Source organism: Papaver somniferum, chromosome 7 (assembly GCF_003573695.1).
Source record: "Papaver somniferum cultivar HN1 chromosome 7, ASM357369v1, whole genome shotgun sequence".
Lineage (NCBI taxonomy): Eukaryota > Viridiplantae > Streptophyta > Magnoliopsida > Ranunculales > Papaveraceae > Papaver > Papaver somniferum.
In genome coordinates this window covers 31,265,458-31,289,580 of record NC_039364.1, presented here as the reverse complement: position 1 = coordinate 31,289,580, position 24,123 = coordinate 31,265,458, and the positions used below count along the sequence as shown (strand labels likewise).

The window sequence follows — 24,123 nt, the reverse complement described above, 5'->3', positions numbered from 1 at the left end:
ACTCGGACGGACAGGGATACTTGGACACACTTACCACCTTTTGTGTAGTGGATGTCGTATCGCCCTATGAGGCTATCCTTGGTAGACCTTGGATCGCGGGTATCAAAGGTGTGGTATCGGCATACCATCAGAAATTAAGGTTCCCATCTTACCGAGGGGTTGTGGAGGTATTAGGCGATCCACAGGCTGCAAGACAATGTATGCAGCTGGATATTCAACAAAATGAGGAAAGGCGGTCAAGACAGCGCCGAGAAAAGAACAAAGCTAAGGAGGATAAAGCAGCGGAAGAGTTAGAGAAGGTACTCTCACAAGCCATTGCGGCCTACGAAACAGGTGAGCAAGAAATTTTGTAGCAATCAAAGGAGGCGATGTCGGTCGAGGAATCGAAGCCTAACTTCTAGGCCTTAGAGACTACCCGACAAATCAACTTAGGGACCGAGGAGGAACCTAAGATAGTAAAAATTGGAACCTTACTATCAGACGAACAAACAAAACAACTAATAACCTTGTTAAAGGAACACCTGGATGCGTTCTCCTGGAAGATGCATGATATGGAGGGAATCGATCCTGAAGTATGCTCTAATCACTTAAGAATAGATCCTAAATTCAAACCTATCCGAAAAAAAATGCAGAGGATTACACCCGAGTTGCAGGCAGCGGTAGAGGCCGAGTTAAAGAAGATACAAATAGCGGGGATCATTCGGAAGGCTCAATACCCCCAGTGGATATCTAATATGGTGATAGTCCCTAAAAGGAATGGAGGGGTCAGAATATGTATCGACTTCAACGAATTAAATAAGGCCTGCCCGAAGGATAGTTTCCCCCTCCCCATCATCGATCAATTGGTAGAGTCCATAGTTGGGTACAAGGCGATAACACTAATGGACGGATACCCAGGATATAGTCAAATTCCCCTAGCTCCCGAGGATCAAGAACATACGTGTTTCTTCACACCTATAGGGCTATATTGCTACACCAAAATGCCGTTCGGATTGAGGAACGCCGGTGCCACTTATAAAAGGTTGGTGGAGGACATGTTTGAGGACAAAATACATGACACCATCGAAGTCTATGTGGACGATATGTTAGTCAAAAGCAAGGTGGCAGACAATCATATTGATGATCTTAGGGAAATATTTCGAACCATGAGAAAATATAAGATGCGAGTAAACCCGGCCAAATGCACCTTTTTGGTTACCTCGAGTAAGTTTCTGGGATACATAATCACTGATAAAGGTATAGAAGCCGATCCAGAGAAGATCAGTGTTGTGTTGGAAATGTCGTCCCCGGGGAAAATCAAAGATGTACAACGACTAAACGGAAACTTGGCAGCACTAGGGCGATTCATCTCACGATCCTCAGATAAATGTAAAGATTTCTTCGGGACGTTAAAGAAAGGAGAACAATTCAAATGGAGCGAGGAATGTGACGATGCATTCCAAAATATTAAGCAACATCTCGCAAGCCTACCAGTTTTGCAAAGACCCGAGACCGGATGAAGTGCTTACCCTATATCTCGGGGCAACATGTTATGCCATAAGCGCAGTTTTAGTCAAGAATTTGGGAATGAAGAGAAGCCTATGTACTTCATAAGCAAAACCATGAACCCGGCAGAGAAAAATTACACCAGAATTGAGCAGTTAATACTAGCCTTGGTATTTGCAACAAAAAACTTCGAACGTACTTCCAGACCCACAGAATTCGAGTGCTTACGAAGTCTTCCATAGAATCAGCGCTCGACAATGCAGCGAGGTCAGGACGGATTTCTAAATGGAGTGCTCAAATCAAGCAGCTCGATATCTTCTATGAGATGAGAACAACAGTAAATGCACAGGCAGTGGCCGACTTTCTGGAAGATTTCCCTTTAGACGATGAGGAAGGAGTTGAAGATATCTCGGGAATGAATGAAGACCGAGAAGACCCCTCCGACCTCCTTGAAACTTGCAGCCCGACATGATGGGAAGTCTTCATCGATGGGTCGTCCAACAAAGATGGGTCAGGCCTAGGGCTAGTCTTCACCACACCAAAGGGGAAGAAGATGGTTCATTCTTTCAGGCTAGAGTTTAAGGAAACAAACAATGTCACCGAGTACGAGGCCGTGATACATGCTTTACAAATGATAGTGGAAATGTGGATCCACGACGTGAGACTGACCATCGACTCCCAGCTAGTCATTAGGTAGATCACTGGGCAGTATGCTATACATGATCCAGTATTGTAGAAGTATTGGGAGCTCGCCCAATTATATATCGGCCAGATACCAAACATCAAATCCGACATATTTGTAGGAAAGACAATCAATTTTATTCCAAGATTTTTTTACTCCATACTCGTGCATCACCCACACATCAATTTTAACTGATCCCCAAATACAAGCTATACAAATGCAGTCTCCCCACACTCCCAAATTTGAGTACATTTCCCCTTGAAAATCTATAGGTGGCATCCCATTTTCAGGCAATGGCATATCCACCATTGTCTCAGTGCTCATATTAAAAGTGACTATAACATCGGACGAGTTTTTTTCGGTGACAATACTTCCCAACCAATGAAGAGCTTCTTTGAAAAACACACCATGAAATCCTTTACCAGCACTATAATATTGAGATACTTCTTCACAGAGAACACAAAATGAGTAATTGACAATATTCCATGAATCTGATTTCACAGTGTAAACATAAAATCTGAACCATCCACCTTCTTTAAAATCAAATCAAATATTATTACAGTCACGAGAGCACCGACCTGACACTGCTGGCAATTCTGGCCAATCAGAGGAGACAAGAGGATATGATGAGGGAATTACAGAGAAGGAACCTAGCGTTGGAGCATGAAAACTATCAACTTCGGAATCAGAGATATGGGTCACGAGGGTCATCGAGCCGAGGAGCTTCCAGCAGCCACACCCTATCAGGACGAACTCAAACTCCGCCCTTGGCCCGAGGACGTACACCCGACCCCAACCTAATGAGAAGCGGGTATGGTCCACCCGAGAATTCTTCAACCAACGAAGAAGTGCATAATGGGAGATCCGAGGCGACGACGGAGGCTAAGCTCAAGAAACTTGAGGAGATGGTCAAGAAATTGGCGGGAGACGGCCATGACGACAAGTTGGAAGAGGTTCTTAGTGAAGCACAGAAGACTCCTTTCACCAAGGAACTTGAACGAGCACTGTTCCCCCCAAAGTGCACACTTCCAACCTTCCCATCCAGGTTTGACGGCACCGGCGACGCAGGTGAGCACATCAAGATGTACAACATGTCCATACTACAATAGAAGAACTATGACGTGGTTATGTGTAAGTTTTTCCCGGCAAGCCTAGAAGGCGAGGCGAAGAACTGGTTCTATCCCTTGCCCGATGAGTCTATTGGAAATTATGGCGTTCTAATGGAAACATTTCTCGAAACGTACATGCATAAGAACATTTCTCGCCCAAGGGTGAACAAACTGTTCACACTGGCACAAAGGTTCAGGGAACCTTTAAGATCTCTAACGGACAGATGGAGGAAGCTGTGCACCGATATCGGAAAAGTACCAGTCGACCAACAGATTTTCGGATTCGAAAATTCATTGGGAAAATCCGACCCTATTTGGATAGCTATGTATACTGAGAAACCACAGACATTAAGGGAGATGAGGAAGATGCAAGAGCATTACATCTCCTTAGAGAGATACAAGAGGGAGCGCAGGATAGAGGAGTACAAGAAGCCAGTGCGTCGGTGGAACCTGTTTCTCGAGAAGACCCAAAATGATCAGAGAAAATGCCGATGGCACCACAGCAAGGCTCAGGCAAGAAGGAATGGGTTGAGAAAGGAAAGAAACCTCGTCATGAACCAATGACGTACACGCCTCTGAATGCACTATTAGAGGAAATATTCAAGGAAGTAGAAAAGCGAAACGACATCAGATACCCAAAGACAAGGGGAGTCCAGTTTGCCGAGACAAGAAACCATCCCGAGTTTTGTCATTACCACCAGTACCGAGGCCACTCGGCTAACAACTGCCGAGAGGTAAAAGACATTGTTCAACATTTGATCTGAGATGGCTACTTAGACATTTTGTTAAGACAGCGCCGACATCGACCCAACAACCCGATGCTCTCGTGCATCAAGTGAGGATCGACCGAGGAACTCAGTTCACCTGCAATACCATTTCACACTCGGCGACCCAAAGATTCGACTTAGGGGGAAATATCACTTCTAGAATCTGCAAGAGGGATCAGACGGGAAAAGAGATCCTTAGTGTAGCTAAAACTTTGCCTATGGAACCCTGGATGATGCAGCCGATCACCTTCTGAGCCAAGGACATCCCATCAAATGGACAAGCACATGGAGATCCCTTAGTAGTTACCTTACTCATCGAGGATTCGTGGGTGAAAAGGATACTGATGGACAGTGGGAGCTTAGTCGAGGTCCTATTTTACGACACGTTCAAGAGGATGGAGTTATCAGGTGAGGTTTTGATCCCTTTAACTTATCGGATCTACGGCTTCAACGGTACAGTGACCGTGCCAAAGGGGGAGGTCACTTTCAGAGACTCGGACGGACAGGGATACTTGGACACACTTACCACCTTTTGTGTAGTGGATGTCGTATCGCCCTATGAGGCTATCCTTGGTAGACCTTGGATCGCGGGTATCAAAGGTGTGGTATCGGCATACCATCAGAAATTAAGGTTCCCATCTTACCGAGGGGTTGTGGAGGTATTAGGCGATCCACAGGCTGCAAGACAATGTATGCAGCTGGATATTCAACAAAATGAGGAAAGGCGGTCAAGACAGCGCCGAGAAAAGAACAAAGCTAAGGAGGATAAAGCAGCGGAAGAGTTAGAGAAGGTACTCTCACAAGCCATTGCGGCCTACGAAACAGGTGAGCAAGAAATTTTGTAGCAATCAAAGGAGGCGATGTCGGTCGAGGAATCAAAGCCTAACTTCTCGGCCTTAGAGACTACCCGACAAATCAACTTAGGGACCGAGGAGGAACCTAAGATAGTAAAAATTGGAACCTTACTATCAGACGAACAAACAAAACAACTAATAACCTTGTTAAAGGAACACCTGGATGCGTTCTCCTGGAAGATGCATGATATGGAGGGAATCGATCCTGAAGTATGCTCTAATCACTTAAGAATAGATCCTAAATTCAAACCTATCCGAAAAAAAATGCAGAGGATTACACCCGAGTTGCAGGCAGCGGTAGAGGCCGAGTTAAAGAAGATAAAAATAGCGGGGATCATTCGGAAGGCTCAATACCCCCAGTGGGTATCTAATATGGTGATAGTCCCTAAAAGGAATGGAGGGTCAGAATATGTATCGACTTCAACGAATTAAATAAGGCCTGCCCGAAGGATAGTTTTTACCTCCCCATCATCGATCAATTGGTAGAGTCCATAGTTGGGTACAAGGCGATAACACTAATGGAAGGATACCCAGGATATAGTCAAATTCCCCTAGATCCCGAGGATCAAGAACATACGTGTTTCTTCACACCTATAGGGCTATATTGCTACACCAAAATGCCGTTCGGATTGAGGAACGCCGGTGCCACTTATAAAAGGTTGGTGGAGGACATGTTTGAGGACAAAATACATGACACCATCGAAGTCTATGTGGACGATATGTTAGTCAAAAGCAAGGTGGCAGACAATCATATTGATGATCTTAGGGAAATATTTCGAACCATGAGAAAATATAAGATGCGAGTAAACCCGGCCAAATGCACCTTTTTGGTTACCTCGAGTAAGTTTCTGGGATACATAATCACTGATAAAGGTATAGAAGCCGATCCAGAGAAGATCAGTGTTGTGTTGGAAATGTCGTCCCCGGGGAAAATCAAAGATGTACAACGACTAAACGGAAACTTGGCAGCACTAGGGCGATTCATCTCACGATCCTCAGATAAATGTAAAGATTTCTTCGGGACGTTAAAGAAAGGAGAACAATTCAAATGGAGCGAGGAATGTGACGATGCATTCCAAAATATTAAGCAACATCTCGCAAGCCTACCAGTTTTGCAAAGACCCGAGACCGATGAAGTGCTTACCCTATATCTCGGGGCAACATGTTATGCCATAAGCGCAGTTTTAGTCAAGAATTTGGGAACGAAGAGAAGCCTATGTACTTCATAAGCAAAACCATGAACCCGGCAGAGAAAAATTACACCAGAATTGAGCAGTTAATACTAGCCTTGGTATTTGCAACACAAAAACTTCGAACGTACTTCCAGACCCACAGAATTCGAGTGCTTACGAAGTCTTCCATAGAATCAGCGCTCGACAATGCAGCGAGGTCAGGACGGATTTCTAAATGGAGTGCTCAAATCAAGCAGCTCGATATCTTCTATGAGATGAGAACAACAGTAAATGCACAGGCAGTGGCCGACTTTCTGGAAGATTTCCCTTTAGACGATGAGGAAGGAGTTGAAGATATCTCGGGAATGAATGAAGACCGAGAAGACCCCTCCGACCTCATTGAAACTTGCAGCCCGACATGATGGGAAGTCTTCATCGATGGGTCGTCCAACAAAGATGGGTCAGGCCTAGGGCTAGTCTTCACCACACCAAAGGGGAAGAAGATGGTTCATTCTTTCAGGCTAGAGTTTAAGGAAACAAACAATGTCACCGAGTACGAGGCCGTGATACATGCTTTACAAATGATAGTGGAAATGTGGATCCACGACGTGAGACTGACCATCGACTCCCAGCTAGTCATTAGGTAGATCACTGGGCAGTATGCTATACATGATCCAGTATTGTAGAAGTATTGGGAGCTCGCCCAATTATATATCGGCCAGATACCAAACATCAAATCCGACATATTTGTAGGAAAGACAATCAATTTTATTCCAAGATTTTTTTACTCCATACTCGTGCATCACCCACACATCAATTTTAACTGATCCCCAAATACAAGCTATACAAATGCAGTCTCCCCACACTCCCAAATTTGAGTACATTTCCCCTTGAAAATCTATAGGTGGCATCCCATTTTCAGGCAATGGCATATCCACCATTGTCTCAGTGCTCATATTAAAAGTGACTATAACATCGGACGAGTTTTTTTCGGTGACAATACTTCCCAACCAATGAAGAGCTTCTTTGAAAAACACACCATGAAATCCTTTACCAGCACTATAATATTGAGATACTTCTTCACAGAGAACACAAAATGAGTAATTGACAATATTCCATGAATCTGATTTCACAGTGTAAACATAAAATCTGAACCATCCACCTTCTTTAAAATCAAATCAAATATTATTACAGTCACGAGAGCACCGACCTGACACTGCTGGCAATTCTGGCCAATCAGAGGAGACAAGAGGATATGATGAGGGAATTACAGAGAAGGAACCTAGCGTTGGAGCATGAAAACTATCAACTTCGGAATCAGAGATATGGGTCACGAGGGTCATCGAGCCGAGGAGCTTCCAGCAGCCACACCCTATCAGGACGAACTCAAACTCCGCCCTTGGCCCGAGGACGTACACCCGACCCCAACCTAATGAGAAGCGGGTATGGTCCACCCGAGAATTCTTCAACCAACGAAGAAGTGCATAATGGGAGATCCGAGGCGACGACGGAGGCTAAGCTCAAGAAACTTGAGGAGATGGTCAAGAAATTGGCGGGAGACGGCCATGACGACAAGTTGGAAGAGGTTCTTAGTGAAGCACAGAAGACTCCTTTCACCAAGGAACTTGAACGAGCACTGTTCCCCCCAAAGTGCACACTTCCAACCTTCCCATCCAGGTTTGACGGCACCGGCGACGCAGGTGAGCACATCAAGATGTACAACATGTCCATACTACAATAGAAGAACTATGACGTGGTTATGTGTAAGTTTTTCCCGGCAAGCCTAGAAGGCGAGGCGAAGAACTGGTTCTATCCCTTGCCCGATGAGTCTATTGGAAATTATGGCGTTCTAATGGAAACATTTCTCGAAACGTACATGCATAAGAACATTTCTCGCCCAAGGGTGAACAAACTGTTCACACTGGCACAAAGGTTCAGGGAACCTTTAAGATCTCTAACGGACAGATGGAGGAAGCTGTGCACCGATATCGGAAAAGTACCAGTCGACCAACAGATTTTCGGATTCGAAAATTCATTGGGAAAATCCGACCCTATTTGGATAGCTATGTATACTGAGAAACCACAGACATTAAGGGAGATGAGGAAGATGCAAGAGCATTACATCTCCTTAGAGAGATACAAGAGGGAGCGCAGGATAGAGGAGTACAAGAAACCAGTGCGTCGGTGGAACCTGTTTCTCGAGAAGACCCAAAATGATCAGAGAAAATGCCGATGGCACCACAGCAAGGCTCAGGCAAGAAGGAATGGGTTGAGAAAGGAAAGAAACCTCGTCATGAACCAATGACGTACACGCCTCTGAATGCACTATTAGAGGAAATATTCAAGGAAGTAGAAAAGCGAAACGACATCAGATACCCAAAGACAAGGGGAGTCCAGTTTTCCGAGACAAGAAACCATCCCGAGTTTTGTCATTACCACCAGTACCGAGGCCACTCGGCTAACAACTGCCGAGAGGTAAAAGACATTGTTCAACATTTGATCTGAGATGGCTACTTAGACATTTTGTTAAGACAGCGCCGACATCGACCCAACAACCCGATGCTCTCGTGCATCAAGTGAGGATCGACCGAGGAACTCAGTTCACCTGCAATACCATTTCACACTCGGCGACCCAAAGATTCGACTTAGGGGGCAATATCACTTCTAGAATCTGCAAGAGGGATCAGACGGGAAAATAGATCCTTAGTGTAGCTAAAACTTTGCCTATGGAACCCTGGATGATGCAGCCGATCACCTTCTCAGCCAAGGACATCCCATCAAATGGACAAGCACATGGAGATCCCTTAGTAGTTACCTTACTCATCGAGGAGTCGTGGGTGAAAAGGATACTGATGGACAGTGGGAGCTTAGTCGAGGTCCTATTTTACGACACGTTCAAGAGGATGGAGTTATCAGGTGAGGTTTTGATCCCTTTAACTTATCGGATCTACGGCTTCAACGGTACAGTGACCGTGCCAAAGGGGGAGGTCACTTTCAGAGACTCGGACGGACAGGGATACTTGGACACACTTACCACCTTTTGTGTAGTGGATGTCGTATCGCCCTATGAGGCTATCCTTGGTAGACCTTGGATCGCGGGTATCAAAGGTGTGGTATCGGCATACCATCAGAAATTAAGGTTCCCATCTTACCGAGGGGTTGTGGAGGTATTAGGCGATCCACAGGCTGCAAGACAATGTATGCAGCTGGATATTCAACAAAATGAGGAAAGGCGGTCAAGACAGCGCCGAGAAAAGAACAAAGCTAAGGAGGATAAAGCAGCGGAAGAGTTAGAGAAGGTACTCTCACAAGCCATTGCGGCCTACGAAACAGGTGAGCAAGAAATTTTGTAGCAATCAAAGGAGGCGATGTCGGTCGAGGAATCGAAGCCTAACTTCTAGGCCTTAGAGACTACCCGACAAATCAACTTAGGGACCGAGGAGGAACCTAAGATAGTAAAAATTGGAACCTTACTATCAGACGAACAAACAAAACAACTAATAACCTTGTTAAAGGAACACCTGGATGCGTTCTCCTGGAAGATGCATGATATGGAGGGAATCGATCCTGAAGTATGCTCTAATCACTTAAGAATAGATCCTAAATTCAAACCTATCCGAAAAAAAATGCAGAGGATTACACCCGAGTTGCAGGCAGCGGTAGAGGCCGAGTTAAAGAAGATACAAATAGCGGGGATCATTCGGAAGGCTCAATACCCCCAGTGGATATCTAATATGGTGATAGTCCCTAAAAGGAATGGAGGGGTCAGAATATGTATCGACTTCAACGAATTAAATAAGGCCTGCCCGAAGGATAGTTTCCCCCTCCCCATCATCGATCAATTGGTAGAGTCCATAGTTGGGTACAAGGCGATAACACTAATGGACGGATACCCAGGATATAGTCAAATTCCCCTAGCTCCCGAGGATCAAGAACATACGTGTTTCTTCACACCTATAGGGCTATATTGCTACACCAAAATGCCGTTCGGATTGAGGAACGCCGGTGCCACTTATAAAAGGTTGGTGGAGGACATGTTTGAGGACAAAATACATGACACCATCGAAGTCTATGTGGACGATATGTTAGTCAAAAGCAAGGTGGCAGACAATCATATTGATGATCTTAGGGAAATATTTCGAACCATGAGAAAATATAAGATGCGAGTAAACCCGGCCAAATGCACCTTTTTGGTTACCTCGAGTAAGTTTCTGGGATACATAATCACTGATAAAGGTATAGAAGCCGATCCAGAGAAGATCAGTGTTGTGTTGGAAATGTCGTCCCCGGGGAAAATCAAAGATGTACAACGACTAAACGGAAACTTGGCAGCACTAGGGCGATTCATCTCACGATCCTCAGATAAATGTAAAGATTTCTTCGGGACGTTAAAGAAAGGAGAACAATTCAAATGGAGCGAGGAATGTGACGATGCATTCCAAAATATTAAGCAACATCTCGCAAGCCTACCAGTTTTGCAAAGACCCGAGACCGATGAAGTGCTTACCCTATATCTCGGGGCAACATGTTATGCCATAAGCGCAGTTTTAGTCAAGAATTTGGGAATGAAGAGAAGCCTATGTACTTCATAAGCAAAACCATGAACCCGGCAGAGAAAAATTACACCAGAATTGAGCAGTTAATACTAGCCTTGGTATTTGCAACACAAAAACTTCGAACGTACTTCCAGACCCACAGAATTCGAGTGCTTACGAAGTCTTCCATAGAATCAGCGCTCGACAATGCAGCGAGGTCAGGACGGATTTCTAAATGGAGTGCTCAAATCAAGCAGCTCGATATCTTCTATGAGATGAGAACAACAGTAAATGCACAGGCAGTGGCCGACTTTCTGGAAGATTTCCCTTTAGACGATGAGGAAGGAGTTGAAGATATCTCGGGAATGAATGAAGACCGAGAAGACCCCTCCGACCTCCTTGAAACTTGCAGCCCGACATGATGGGAAGTCTTCATCGATGGGTCGTCCAACAAAGATGGGTCAGGCCTAGGGCTAGTCTTCACCACACCAAAGGGGAAGAAGATGGTTCATTCTTTCAGGCTAGAGTTTAAGGAAACAAACAATGTCACCGAGTACGAGGCCGTGATACATGCTTTACAAATGATAGTGGAAATGTGGATCCACGACGTGAGACTGACCATCGACTCCCAGCTAGTCATTAGGTAGATCACTGGGCAGTATGCTATACATGATCCAGTATTGTAGAAGTATTGGGAGCTCGCCCAATTATATATCGGCCAGATACCAAACATCAAATCCGACATATTTGTAGGAAAGACAATCAATTTTATTCCAAGATTTTTTTACTCCATACTCGTGCATCACCCACACATCAATTTTAACTGATCCCCAAATACAAGCTATACAAATGCAGTCTCCCCACACTCCCAAATTTGAGTACATTTCCCCTTGAAAATCTATAGGTGGCATCCCATTTTCAGGCAATGGCATATCCACCATTGTCTCAGTGCTCATATTAAAAGTGACTATAACATCGGACGAGTTTTTTTCGGTGACAATACTTCCCAACCAATGAAGAGCTTCTTTGAAAAACACACCATGAAATCCTTTACCAGCACTATAATATTGAGATACTTCTTCACAGAGAACACAAAATGAGTAATTGACAATATTCCATGAATCTGATTTCACAGTGTAAACATAAAATCTGAACCATCCACCTTCTTTAAAATCAAATCAAATATTATTACAGTCACGAGAGCACCGACCTGACACTGCTGGCAATTCTGGCCAATCAGAGGAGACAAGAGGATATGATGAGGGAATTACAGAGAAGGAACCTAGCGTTGGAGCATGAAAACTATCAACTTCGGAATCAGAGATATGGGTCACGAGGGTCATCGAGCCGAGGAGCTTCCAGCAGCCACACCCTATCAGGACGAACTCAAACTCCGCCCTTGGCCCGAGGACGTACACCCGACCCCAACCTAATGAGAAGCGGGTATGGTCCACCCGAGAATTCTTCAACCAACGAAGAAGTGCATAATGGGAGATCCGAGGCGACGACGGAGGCTAAGCTCAAGAAACTTGAGGAGATGGTCAAGAAATTGGCGGGAGACGGCCATGACGACAAGTTGGAAGAGGTTCTTAGTGAAGCACAGAAGACTCCTTTCACCAAGGAACTTGAACGAGCACTGTTCCCCCCAAAGTGCACACTTCCAACCTTCCCATCCAGGTTTGACGGCACCGGCGACGCAGGTGAGCACATCAAGATGTACAACATGTCCATACTACAATAGAAGAACTATGACGTGGTTATGTGTAAGTTTTTCCCGGCAAGCCTAGAAGGCGAGGCGAAGAACTGGTTCTATCCCTTGCCCGATGAGTCTATTGGAAATTATGGCGTTCTAATGGAAACATTTCTCGAAACGTACATGCATAAGAACATTTCTCGCCCAAGGGTGAACAAACTGTTCACACTGGCACAAAGGTTCAGGGAACCTTTAAGATCTCTAACGGACAGATGGAGGAAGCTGTGCACCGATATCGGAAAAGTACCAGTCGACCAACAGATTTTCGGATTCGAAAATTCATTGGGAAAATCCGACCCTATTTGGATAGCTATGTATACTGAGAAACCACAGACATTAAGGGAGATGAGGAAGATGCAAGAGCATTACATCTCCTTAGAGAGATACAAGAGGGAGCGCAGGATAGAGGAGTACAAGAAGCCAGTGCGTCGGTGGAACCTGTTTCTCGAGAAGACCCAAAATGATCAGAGAAAATGCCGATGGCACCACAGCAAGGCTCAGGCAAGAAGGAATGGGTTGAGAAAGGAAAGAAACCTCGTCATGAACCAATGACGTACACGCCTCTGAATGCACTATTAGAGGAAATATTCAAGGAAGTAGAAAAGCGAAACGACATCAGATACCCAAAGACAAGGGGAGTCCAGTTTGCCGAGACAAGAAACCATCCCGAGTTTTGTCATTACCACCAGTACCGAGGCCACTCGGCTAACAACTGCCGAGAGGTAAAAGACATTGTTCAACATTTGATCTGAGATGGCTACTTAGACATTTTGTTAAGACAGCGCCGACATCGACCCAACAACCCGATGCTCTCGTGCATCAAGTGAGGATCGACCGAGGAACTCAGTTCACCTGCAATACCATTTCACACTCGGCGACCCAAAGATTCGACTTAGGGGGAAATATCACTTCTAGAATCTGCAAGAGGGATCAGACGGGAAAAGAGATCCTTAGTGTAGCTAAAACTTTGCCTATGGAACCCTGGATGATGCAGCCGATCACCTTCTGAGCCAAGGACATCCCATCAAATGGACAAGCACATGGAGATCCCTTAGTAGTTACCTTACTCATCGAGGATTCGTGGGTGAAAAGGATACTGATGGACAGTGGGAGCTTAGTCGAGGTCCTATTTTACGACACGTTCAAGAGGATGGAGTTATCAGGTGAGGTTTTGATCCCTTTAACTTATCGGATCTACGGCTTCAACGGTACAGTGACCGTGCCAAAGGGGGAGGTCACTTTCAGAGACTCGGACGGACAGGGATACTTGGACACACTTACCACCTTTTGTGTAGTGGATGTCGTATCGCCCTATGAGGCTATCCTTGGTAGACCTTGGATCGCGGGTATCAAAGGTGTGGTATCGGCATACCATCAGAAATTAAGGTTCCCATCTTACCGAGGGGTTGTGGAGGTATTAGGCGATCCACAGGCTGCAAGACAATGTATGCAGCTGGATATTCAACAAAATGAGGAAAGGCGGTCAAGACAGCGCCGAGAAAAGAACAAAGCTAAGGAGGATAAAGCAGCGGAAGAGTTAGAGAAGGTACTCTCACAAGCCATTGCGGCCTACGAAACAGGTGAGCAAGAAATTTTGTAGCAATCAAAGGAGGCGATGTCGGTCGAGGAATCGAAGCCTAACTTCTAGGCCTTAGAGACTACCCGACAAATCAACTTAGGGACCGAGGAGGAACCTAAGATAGTAAAAATTGGAACCTTACTATCAGACGAACAAACAAAACAACTAATAACCTTGTTAAAGGAACACCTGGATGCGTTCTCCTGGAAGATGCATGATATGGAGGGAATCGATCCTGAAGTATGCTCTAATCACTTAAGAATAGATCCTAAATTCAAACCTATCCGAAAAAAAATGCAGAGGATTACACCCGAGTTGCAGGCAGCGGTAGAGGCCGAGTTAAAGAAGATACAAATAGCGGGGATCATTCGGAAGGCTCAATACCCCCAGTGGATATCTAATATAGTGATAGTCCCTAAAAGGAATGGAGGGGTCAGAATATGTATCGACTTCAACGAATTAAATAAGGCCTGCCCGAAGGATAGTTTCCCCCTCCCCATCATCGATCAATTGGTAGAGTCCATAGTTGGGTACAAGGCGATAACACTAATGGACGGATACCCAGGATATAGTCAAATTCCCCTAGCTCCCGAGGATCAAGAACATACGTGTTTCTTCACACCTATAGGGCTATATTGCTACACCAAAATGCCGTTCGGATTGAGGAACGCCGGTGCCACTTATAAAAGGTTGGTGGAGGACATGTTTGAGGACAAAATACATGACACCATCGAAGTCTATGTGGACGATATGTTAGTCAAAAGCAAGGTGGCAGACAATCATATTGATGATCTTAGGGAAATATTTCGAACCATGAGAAAATATAAGATGCGAGTAAACCCGGCCAAATGCACCTTTTTGGTTACCTCGAGTAAGTTTCTGGGATACATAATCACTGATAAAGGTATAGAAGCCGATCCAGAGAAGATCAGTGTTGTGTTGGAAATGTCGTCCCCGGGGAAAATCAAAGATGTACAACGACTAAACGGAAACTTGGCAGCACTAGGGCGATTCATCTCACGATCCTCAGATAAATGTAAAGATTTCTTCGGGACGTTAAAGAAAGGAGAAAAATTCAAATGGAGCGAGGAATGTGACGATGCATTCCAAAATATTAAGCAACATCTCGCAAGCCTACCAGTTTTGCAAAGACCCGAGACCGATGAAGTGCTTACCCTATATCTCGGGGCAACATGTTATGCCATAAGCGCAGTTTTAGTCAAGAATTTGGGAACGAAGAGAAGCCTATGTACTTCATAAGCAAAACCATGAACCCGGCAGAGAAAAATTACACCAGAATTGAGCAGTTAATACTAGCCTTGGTATTTGCAACACAAAAACTTCGAACGTACTTCCAGACCCACAGAATTCGAGTGCTTACGAAGTCTTCCATAGAATCAGCGCTCGACAATGCAGCGAGGTCAGGACGGATTTCTAAATGGAGTGCTCAAATCAAGCAGCTCGATATCTTCTATGAGATGAGAACAACAGTAAATGCACAGGCAGTGGCCGACTTTCTGGAAGATTTCCCTTTAGACGATGAGGAAGGAGTTGAAGATATCTCGGGAATGAATGAAGACCGAGAAGACCCCTCCGACCTCCTTGAAACTTGCAGCCCGACATGATGGGAAGTCTTCATCGATGGGTCGTCCAACAAAGATGGGTCAGGCCTAGGGCTAGTCTTCACCACACCAAAGGGGAAGAAGATGGTTCATTCTTTCAGGCTAGAGTTTAAGGAAACAAACAATGTCACCGAGTACGAGGCCGTGATACATGCTTTAAAAATGATAGTGGAAATGTGGATCCACGACGTGAGACTGACCATCGACTCCCAGCTAGTCATTAGGTAGATCACTGGGCAGTATGCTATACATGATCCAGTATTGTAGAAGTATTGGGAGCTCGCCCAATTATATATCGGCCAGATACCAAACATCAAATCCGACATATTTGTAGGAAAGACAATCAATTTTATTCCAAGATTTTTTTACTCCATACTCGTGCATCACCCACACATCAATTTTAACTGATCCCCAAATACAAGCTATACAAATGCAGTCTCCCCACACTCCCAAATTTGAGTACATTTCCCCTTGAAAATCTATAGGTGGCATCCCATTTTCAGGCAATGGCATATCCACCATTGTCTCAGTGCTCATATTAAAAGTGACTATAACATCGGACGAGTTTTTTTCGGTGACAATACTTCCCAACCAATGAAGAGCTTCTTTGAAAAACACACCATGAAATCCTTTACCAGCACTATAATATTGAGATACTTCTTCACAGAGAACACAAAATGAGTAATTGACAATATTCCATGAATCTGATTTCACAGTGTAAACATAAAATCTGAACCATCCACCTTCTTTAAAATCAAATCAAATATTATTACAGTCACGAGAGCACCGACCTGACACTGCTGGCAATTCTGGCCAATCAGAGGAGACAAGAGGATATGATGAGGGAATTACAGAGAAGGAACCTAGCGTTGGAGCATGAAAACTATCAACTTCGGAATCAGAGATATGGGTCACGAGGGTCATCGAGCCGAGGAGCTTCCAGCAGCCACACCCTATCAGGACGAACTCAAACTCCGCCCTTGGCCCGAGGACGTACACCCGACCCCAACCTAATGAGAAGCGGGTATGGTCCACCCGAGAATTCTTCAACCAACGAAGAAGTGCATAATGGGAGATCCGAGGCGACGACGGAGGCTAAGCTCAAGAAACTTGAGGAGATGGTCAAGAAATTGGCGGGAGACGGCCATGACGACAAGTTGGAAGAGGTTCTTAGTGAAGCACAGAAGACTCCTTTCACCAAGGAACTTGAACGAGCACTGTTCCCCCCAAAGTGCACACTTCCAACCTTCCCATCCAGGTTTGACGGCACCGGCGACGCAGGTGAGCACATCAAGATGTACAACATGTCCATACTACAATAGAAGAACTATGACGTGGTTATGTGTAAGTTTTTCCCGGCAAGCCTAGAAGGCGAGGCGAAGAACTGGTTCTATCCCTTGCCCGATGAGTCTATTGGAAATTATGGCGTTCTAATGGAAACATTTCTCGAAACGTACATGCATAAGAACATTTCTCGCCCAAGGGTGAACAAACTGTTCACACTGGCACAAAGGTTCAGGGAACCTTTAAGATCTCTAACGGACAGATGGAGGAAGCTGTGCACCGATATCGGAAAAGTACCAGTCGACCAACAGATTTTCGGATTCGAAAATTCATTGGGAAAATCCGACCCTATTTGGATAGCTATGTATACTGAGAAACCACAGACATTAAGGGAGATGAGGAAGATGCAAGAGCATTACATCTCCTTAGAGAGATACAAGAGGGAGCGCAGGATAGAGGAGTACAAGAAGCCAGTGCGTCGGTGGAACCTGTTTCTCGAGAAGACCCAAAATGATCAGAGAAAATGCCGATGGCACCACAGCAAGGCTCAGGCAAGAAGGAATGGGTTGAGAAAGGAAAGAAACCTCGTCATGAACCAATGACGTACACGCCTCTGAATGCACTATTAGAGGAAATATTCAAGGAAGTAGAAAAGCGAAACGACATCAGATACCCAAAGACAAGGGGAGTCCAGTTTGCCGAGACAAGAAACCATCCCGAGTTTTGTCATTACCACCAGTACCGAGGCCACTCGGCTAACAACTGCCGAGAGGTAAAAGACATTGTTCAACATTTGATCTGAGATGGCTACTTAGACATTTTGTTAAGACAGCGCCGACATCGACCCAACAACCCGATGCTCTCGTGCATCAAGTGAGGATCGACCGAGGAACTCAGTTCACCTGCAATACCATTTCACACTCGGCGACCCAAAGATTCGACTTAGGGGGAAATATCACTTCTAGAATCTGCAAGAGGGATCAGACGGGAAAAGAGATCCTTAGTGTAGCTAAAACTTTGCCTATGGAACCCTGGATGATGCAGCCGATCACCTTCTGAGCCAAGGACATCCCATCAAATGGACAAGCACATGGAGATCCCTTAGTAGTTACCTTACTCATCGAGGATTCGTGGGTGAAAAGGATACTGATGGACAGTGGGAGCTTAGTCGAGGTCCTATTTTACGACACGTTCAAGAGGATGGAGTTATCAGGTGAGGTTTTGATCCCTTTAACTTATCGGATCTACGGCTTCAACGGTACAGTGACCGTGCCAAAGGGGGAGGTCACTTTCAGAGACTCGGACGGACAGGGATACTTGGACACACTTACCACCTTTTGTGTAGTGGATGTCGTATCGCCCTATGAGGCTATCCTTGGTAGACCTTGGATCGCGGGTATCAAAGGTGTGGTATCGGCATACCATCAGAAATTAAGGTTCCCATCTTACCGAGGGGTTGTGGAGGTATTAGGCGATCCACAGGCTGCAAGACAATGTATGCAGCTGGATATTCAACAAAATGAGGAAAGGCGGTCAAGACAGCGCCGAGAAAAGAACAAAGCTAAGGAGGATAAAGCAGCGGAAGAGTTAGAGAAGGTACTCTCACAAGCCATTGCGGCCTACGAAACAGGTGAGCAAGAAATTTTGTAGCAATCAAAGGAGGCGATGTCGGTCGAGGAATCGAAGCCTAACTTCTAGGCCTTAGAGACTACCCGACAAATCAACTTAGGGACCGAGGAGGAACCTAAGATAGTAAAAATTGGAACCTTACTATCAGACGAACAAACAAAACAACTAATAACCTTGTTAAAGGAACACCTGGATGCGTTCTCCTGGAAGATGCATGATATGGAGGGAATCGATCCTGAAGTATGCTCTAATCACTTAAGAATAGATCCTAAATTCAAACCTATCCGAAAAAAAATGCAGAGGATTACACCCGAGTTGCAGGCAGCGGTAGAGGCCGAGTTAAAGAAGATACAAATAGCGGGGATCATTCGGAAGGCTCAATACCCCCAGTGGATATCTAATATAGTGATAGTCCCTAAAAGGAATGGAGGGGTCAGAATATGTATCGACTTCAACGAATTAAATAAGGCCTGCCCGAAGGATAGTTTCCCCCTCCCCATCATCGATCAATTGGTAGAGTCCATAGTTGGGTACAAGGCGATAACACTAATGGACGGATACCCAGGATATAGTCAAATTCCCCTAGCTCCCGAGGATCAAGAACATACGTGTTTCTTCACACCTATAGGGCTATATTGCTACACCAAAATGCCGTTCGGATTGAGGAACGCCGGTGCCACTTATAAAAGGTTGGTGGAGGACATGTTTGAGGACAAAATACATGACACCATCGAAGTCTATGTGGACGATATGTTAGTCAAAAGCAAGGTGGCAGACAATCATATTGATGATCTTAGGGAAATATTTCGAACCATGAGAAAATATAAGATGCGAGTAAACCCGGCCAAATGCACCTTTTTGGTTACCTCGAGTAAGTTTCTGGGATACATAATCACTGATAAAGGTATAGAAGCCGATCCAGAGAAGATCAGTGTTGTGTTGGAAATGTCGTCCCCGGGGAAAATCAAAGATGTACAACGACTAAACGGAAACTTGGCAGCACTAGGGCGATTCATCTCACGATCCTCAGATAAATGTAAAGATTTCTTCGGGACGTTAAAGAAAGGAGAAAAATTCAAATGGAGCGAGGAATGTGACGATGCATTCCAAAATATTAAGCAACATCTCGCAAGCCTACCAGTTTTGCAAAGACCCGAGACCGATGAAGTGCTTACCCTATATCTCGGGGCAACATGTTATGCCATAAGCGCAGTTTTAGTCAAGAATTTGGGAACGAAGAGAAGCCTATGTACTTCATAAGCAAAACCATGAACCCGGCAGAGAAAAATTACACCAGAATTGAGCAGTTAATACTAGCCTTGGTATTTGCAACACAAAAACTTCGAACGTACTTCCAGACCCACAGAATTCGAGTGCTTACGAAGTCTTCCATAGAATCAGCGCTCGACAATGCAGCGAGGTCAGGACGGATTTCTAAATGGAGTGCTCAAATCAAGCAGCTCGATATCTTCTATGAGATGAGAACAACAGTAAATGCACAGGCAGTGGCCGACTTTCTGGAAGATTTCCCTTTAGACGATGAGGAAGGAGTTGAAGATATCTCGGGAATGAATGAAGACCGAGAAGACCCCTCCGACCTCCTTGAAACTTGCAGCCCGACATGATGGGAAGTCTTCATCGATGGGTCGTCCAACAAAGATGGGTCAGGCCTAGGGCTAGTCTTCACCACACCAAAGGGGAAGAAGATGGTTCATTCTTTCAGGCTAGAGTTTAAGGAAACAAACAATGTCACCGAGTACGAGGCCGTGATACATGCTTTAAAAATGATAGTGGAAATGTGGATCCACGACGTGAGACTGACCATCGACTCCCAGCTAGTCATTAGGTAGATCACTGGGCAGTATGCTATACATGATCCAGTATTGTAGAAGTATTGGGAGCTCGCCCAATTATATATCGGCCAGATACCAAACATCAAATCCGACATATTTGTAGGAAAGACAATCAATTTTATTCCAAGATTTTTTTACTCCATACTCGTGCATCACCCACACATCAATTTTAACTGATCCCCAAATACAAGCTATACAAATGCAGTCTCCCCACACTCCCAAATTTGAGTACATTTCCCCTTGAAAATCTATAGGTGGCATCCCATTTTCAGGCAATGGCATATCCACCATTGTCTCAGTGCTCATATTAAAAGTGACTATAACATCGGACGAGTTTTTTTCGGTGACAATACTTCCCAACCAATGAAGAGCTTCTTTGAAAAACACACCATGAAATCCTTTACCAGCACTATAATATTGAGATACTTCTTCACAGAGAACACAAAATGAGTAATTGACAATATTCCATGAATCTGATTTCACAGTGTAAACATAAAATCTGAACCATCCACCTTCTTTAAAATCAAATCAAATATTATTACAGTCACGAGAGCACCGACCTGACACTGCTGGCAATTCTGGCCAATCAGAGGAGACAAGAGGATATGATGAGGGAATTACAGAGAAGGAACCTAGCGTTGGAGCATGAAAACTATCAACTTCGGAATCAGAGATATGGGTCACGAGGGTCATCGAGCCGAGGAGCTTCCAGCAGCCACACCCTATCAGGACGAACTCAAACTCCGCCCTTGGCCCGAGGACGTACACCCGACCCCAACCTAATGAGAAGCGGGTATGGTCCACCCGAGAATTCTTCAACCAACGAAGAAGTGCATAATGGGAGATCCGAGGCGACGACGGAGGCTAAGCTCAAGAAACTTGAGGAGATGGTCAAGAAATTGGCGGGAGACGGCCATGACGACAAGTTGGAAGAGGTTCTTAGTGAAGCACAGAAGACTCCTTTCACCAAGGAACTTGAACGAGCACTGTTCCCCCCAAAGTGCACACTTCCAACCTTCCCATCCAGGTTTGACGGCACCGGCGACGCAGGTGAGCACATCAAGATGTACAACATGTCCATACTACAATAGAAGAACTATGACGTGGTTATGTGTAAGTTTTTCCCGGCAAGCCTAGAAGGCGAGGCGAAGAACTGGTTCTATCCCTTGCCCGATGAGTCTATTGGAAATTATGGCGTTCTAATGGAAACATTTCTCGAAACGTACATGCATAAGAACATTTCTCGCCCAAGGGTGAACAAACTGTTCACACTGGCACAAAGGTTCAGGGAACCTTTAAGATCTCTAACGGACAGATGGAGGAAGCTGTGCACCGATATCGGAAAAGTACCAGTCGACCAACAGATTTTCGGATTCGAAAATTCATTGGGAAAATCCGACCCTATTTGGATAGCTATGTATACTGAGAAACCACAGACATTAAGGGAGATGAGGAAGATGCAAGAGCATTACATCTCCTTAGAGAGATACAAGAGGGAGCGCAGGATAGAGGAGTACAAGAACCAGTGCGTCGGTGGAACCTGTTTCTCGAGAAGACCCAAAATGATCAGAGAAAATGCCGATGGCACCACAGCAAGGCTCAGGCAAGAAGGAATGGGTTGAGAAAGGAAAGAAACCTCGTCATGAACCAATGACGTACACGCCTCTGAATGCACTATTAGAGGAAATATTCAAGGAAGTAGAAAAGCGAAACGACATCAGATACCCAAAGACAAGGGGAGTCCAGTTTCCGAGACAAGAAACCATCCCGAGTTTTGTCATTACCACCAGTACCGAGGCCACTCGGCTAACAACTGCCGAGAGGTAAAAGACATTGTTCAACATTTGATCTGAGATGGCTACTTAGACATTTTGTTAAGACAGCGCCGACATCGACCCAACAACCCGATGCTCTCGTGCATCAAGTGAGGATCGACCGAGGAACTCAGTTCACCTGCAATACCATTTCACACTCGGCGACCCAAAGATTCGACTTAGGGGGCAATATCACTTCTAGAATCTGCAAGAGGGATCAGACGGGAAAATAGATCCTTAGTGTAGCTAAAACTTTGCCTATGGAACCCTGGATGATGCAGCCGATCACCTTCTCAGCCAAGGACATCCCATCAAATGGACAAGCACATGGAGATCCCTTAGTAGTTACCTTACTCATCGAGGAGTCGTGGGTGAAAAGGATACTGATGGACAGTGGGAGCTTAGTCGAGGTCCTATTTTACGACACGTTCAAGAGGATGGAGTTATCAGGTGAGGTTTTGATCCCTTTAACTTATCGGATCTACGGCTTCAACGGTACAGTGACCGTGCCAAAGGGGGAGGTCACTTTCAGAGACTCGGACGGACAGGGATACTTGGACACACTTACCACCTTTTGTGTAGTGGATGTCGTATCGCCCTATGAGGCTATCCTTGGTAGACCTTGGATCGCGGGTATCAAAGGTGTGGTATCGGCATACCATCAGAAATTAAGGTTCCCATCTTACCGAGGGGTTGTGGAGGTATTAGGCGATCCACAGGCTGCAAGACAATGTATGCAGCTGGATATTCAACAAAATGAGGAAAGGCGGTCAAGACAGCGCCGAGAAAAGAACAAAGCTAAGGAGGATAAAGCAGCGGAAGAGTTAGAGAAGGTACTCTCACAAGCCATTGCGGCCTACGAAACAGGTGAGCAAGAAATTTTGTAGCAATCAAAGGAGGCGATGTCGGTCGAGGAATCAAAGCCTAACTTCTCGGCCTTAGAGACTACCCGACAAATCAACTTAGGGACCGAGGAGGAACCTAAGATAGTAAAAATTGGAACCTTACTATCAGACGAACAAACAAAACAACTAATAACCTTGTTAAAGGAACACCTGGATGTGTTCTCCTGGAAGATGCATGATATGGAGGGAATCGATCCTGAAGTATCTCTAATCACTTAAGAATAATCCTAATTCAAACCTATCCGAAAAAAAATGCAGAGGATTACACCCGAGTTGCAGGCAGCGGTAGAGGCCGAGTTAAAGAAGATACAAATAGCGGGGATCATTCGGAAGGCTCAATACCCCCAGTGGATATCTAATATAGTGATAGTCCCTAAAAGGAATGGAGGGGTCAGATATGTATCGACTTCAACGAATTAAATAAGGCCTGCCCGAAGGATAGTTTCCCCCTCCCCATCATCGATCAATTGGTAGAGTCCATAGTTGGGTACAAGGCGATAACACTAATGGACGGATACCCAGGATATAGTCAAATTCCCCTAGCTCCCGAGGATCAAGAACATACGTGTTTCTTCACACCTATAGGGCTATATTGCTATACCAAAATGCCGTTCGGATTGAGGAACGCCGGTGCCACTTATAAAAGGTTTGTGGAGGACATGTTTGAGGACAAACATGACACCATCGAAGTCTATGTGGACGATATGTTAGTCAAAAGCAAGGTGGCAGACAATCATATTGATGATCTTAGGGAAATATTTCGAACCATGAGAAAATATAAGATGCGAGTAAACCCGGCCAAATGCACCTTTTTGGTTACCTCGAGTAAGTTTCTGGGATACATAATCACTGATAAAGGTATAGAAGCCGATCCAGAGAAGATCAGTGTTGTGTTGGAAATGTCGTCCCCGGGGAAAATCAAAGATGTACAACGACTAAACGGAAACTTGGCAGCACTAGGGCGATTCATCTCACGATCCTCAGATAAATGTAAAGATTTCTTCGGGACGTTAAAGAAAGGAGAAAAATTCAAATGGAGCGAGGAATGTGACGATGCATTCCAAAATATTAAGCAACATC

The 24,123-nt window shown here is 45.0% G+C and overlaps 6 protein-coding genes across 6 annotated transcripts; 1 reads left to right on the top strand and 5 right to left on the bottom strand.

The window, feature by feature from the left end:
- Positions 1 to 2,242: 2,242 nt before the first annotated feature.
- Positions 2,243 to 2,878, bottom strand: LOC113294480 (F-box protein CPR1-like). The gene is made up of 2 exons (XM_026542873.1): positions 2,746 to 2,878; positions 2,243 to 2,658 (listed from the first exon to the last, which is right to left on the bottom strand). The coding sequence occupies exons 1-2, from the start codon at positions 2,876 to 2,878 to the stop codon at positions 2,243 to 2,245; spliced, it is 549 nt and encodes a 182-aa protein (XP_026398658.1).
- A 3,898-nt stretch (positions 2,879 to 6,776) lies between these two features.
- LOC113294479 (F-box protein CPR1-like) lies at positions 6,777 to 7,412 on the bottom strand. The gene is made up of 2 exons (XM_026542872.1): positions 7,280 to 7,412; positions 6,777 to 7,192 (listed from the first exon to the last, which is right to left on the bottom strand). Exons 1-2 carry the CDS (start codon positions 7,410 to 7,412, stop codon positions 6,777 to 6,779), a joined length of 549 nt encoding a protein of 182 aa, XP_026398657.1.
- A 3,899-nt stretch (positions 7,413 to 11,311) lies between these two features.
- On the bottom strand, positions 11,312 to 11,947 carry LOC113294478 (F-box protein CPR1-like). Its single transcript, XM_026542871.1, has 2 exons — positions 11,815 to 11,947; positions 11,312 to 11,727 (listed from the first exon to the last, which is right to left on the bottom strand). Exons 1-2 carry the CDS (start codon positions 11,945 to 11,947, stop codon positions 11,312 to 11,314), a joined length of 549 nt encoding a protein of 182 aa, XP_026398656.1.
- A 3,899-nt stretch (positions 11,948 to 15,846) lies between these two features.
- Positions 15,847 to 16,482, bottom strand: LOC113294477 (F-box protein CPR1-like). Its single transcript, XM_026542870.1, has 2 exons — positions 16,350 to 16,482; positions 15,847 to 16,262 (listed from the first exon to the last, which is right to left on the bottom strand). Exons 1-2 carry the CDS (start codon positions 16,480 to 16,482, stop codon positions 15,847 to 15,849), a joined length of 549 nt encoding a protein of 182 aa, XP_026398655.1.
- Positions 16,483 to 20,381: 3,899 nt separating this feature from the next.
- On the bottom strand, positions 20,382 to 21,017 carry LOC113294476 (F-box protein CPR1-like). The gene is made up of 2 exons (XM_026542868.1): positions 20,885 to 21,017; positions 20,382 to 20,797 (listed from the first exon to the last, which is right to left on the bottom strand). The coding sequence occupies exons 1-2, from the start codon at positions 21,015 to 21,017 to the stop codon at positions 20,382 to 20,384; spliced, it is 549 nt and encodes a 182-aa protein (XP_026398653.1).
- Positions 21,018 to 22,398: 1,381 nt separating this feature from the next.
- LOC113294475 lies at positions 22,399 to 23,402 on the top strand. Its single transcript, XM_026542867.1, has 2 exons — positions 22,399 to 23,005; positions 23,302 to 23,402. Exons 1-2 carry the CDS (start codon positions 22,399 to 22,401, stop codon positions 23,400 to 23,402), a joined length of 708 nt encoding a protein of 235 aa, XP_026398652.1.
- Positions 23,403 to 24,123: the final 721 nt, after the last annotated feature.

What these genes read in the sequence shown, in the direction of transcription:
- LOC113294477 (XM_026542870.1), bottom strand. Translation starts at nt 16,482, where the DNA reads ATGACCCTCGTGACCCATATCTCTGATTCCGAAGTTGATAGTTTTCAT. An exon ending in AGAATTGCCAGCAGTGTCAG is followed by an intron (nt 16,263 to 16,349) that starts GTCGGTGCTCTC and finishes CTGTGAAATCAG; the next exon opens with ATTCATGGAATATTGTCAAT.
- LOC113294479 (XM_026542872.1), bottom strand. Translation starts at nt 7,412, where the DNA reads ATGACCCTCGTGACCCATATCTCTGATTCCGAAGTTGATAGTTTTCAT. An exon ending in AGAATTGCCAGCAGTGTCAG is followed by an intron (nt 7,193 to 7,279) that starts GTCGGTGCTCTC and finishes CTGTGAAATCAG; the next exon opens with ATTCATGGAATATTGTCAAT.
- LOC113294476 (XM_026542868.1), bottom strand. Translation starts at nt 21,017, where the DNA reads ATGACCCTCGTGACCCATATCTCTGATTCCGAAGTTGATAGTTTTCAT. An exon ending in AGAATTGCCAGCAGTGTCAG is followed by an intron (nt 20,798 to 20,884) that starts GTCGGTGCTCTC and finishes CTGTGAAATCAG; the next exon opens with ATTCATGGAATATTGTCAAT.
- LOC113294480 (XM_026542873.1), bottom strand. Translation starts at nt 2,878, where the DNA reads ATGACCCTCGTGACCCATATCTCTGATTCCGAAGTTGATAGTTTTCAT. An exon ending in AGAATTGCCAGCAGTGTCAG is followed by an intron (nt 2,659 to 2,745) that starts GTCGGTGCTCTC and finishes CTGTGAAATCAG; the next exon opens with ATTCATGGAATATTGTCAAT.
- LOC113294475 (XM_026542867.1), top strand. Translation starts at nt 22,399, where the DNA reads ATGGAACCCTGGATGATGCAGCCGATCACCTTCTCAGCCAAGGACATC. An exon ending in CATTGCGGCCTACGAAACAG is followed by an intron (nt 23,006 to 23,301) that starts GTGAGCAAGAAA and finishes AAAAAAATGCAG; the next exon opens with AGGATTACACCCGAGTTGCA.
- LOC113294478 (XM_026542871.1), bottom strand. Translation starts at nt 11,947, where the DNA reads ATGACCCTCGTGACCCATATCTCTGATTCCGAAGTTGATAGTTTTCAT. An exon ending in AGAATTGCCAGCAGTGTCAG is followed by an intron (nt 11,728 to 11,814) that starts GTCGGTGCTCTC and finishes CTGTGAAATCAG; the next exon opens with ATTCATGGAATATTGTCAAT.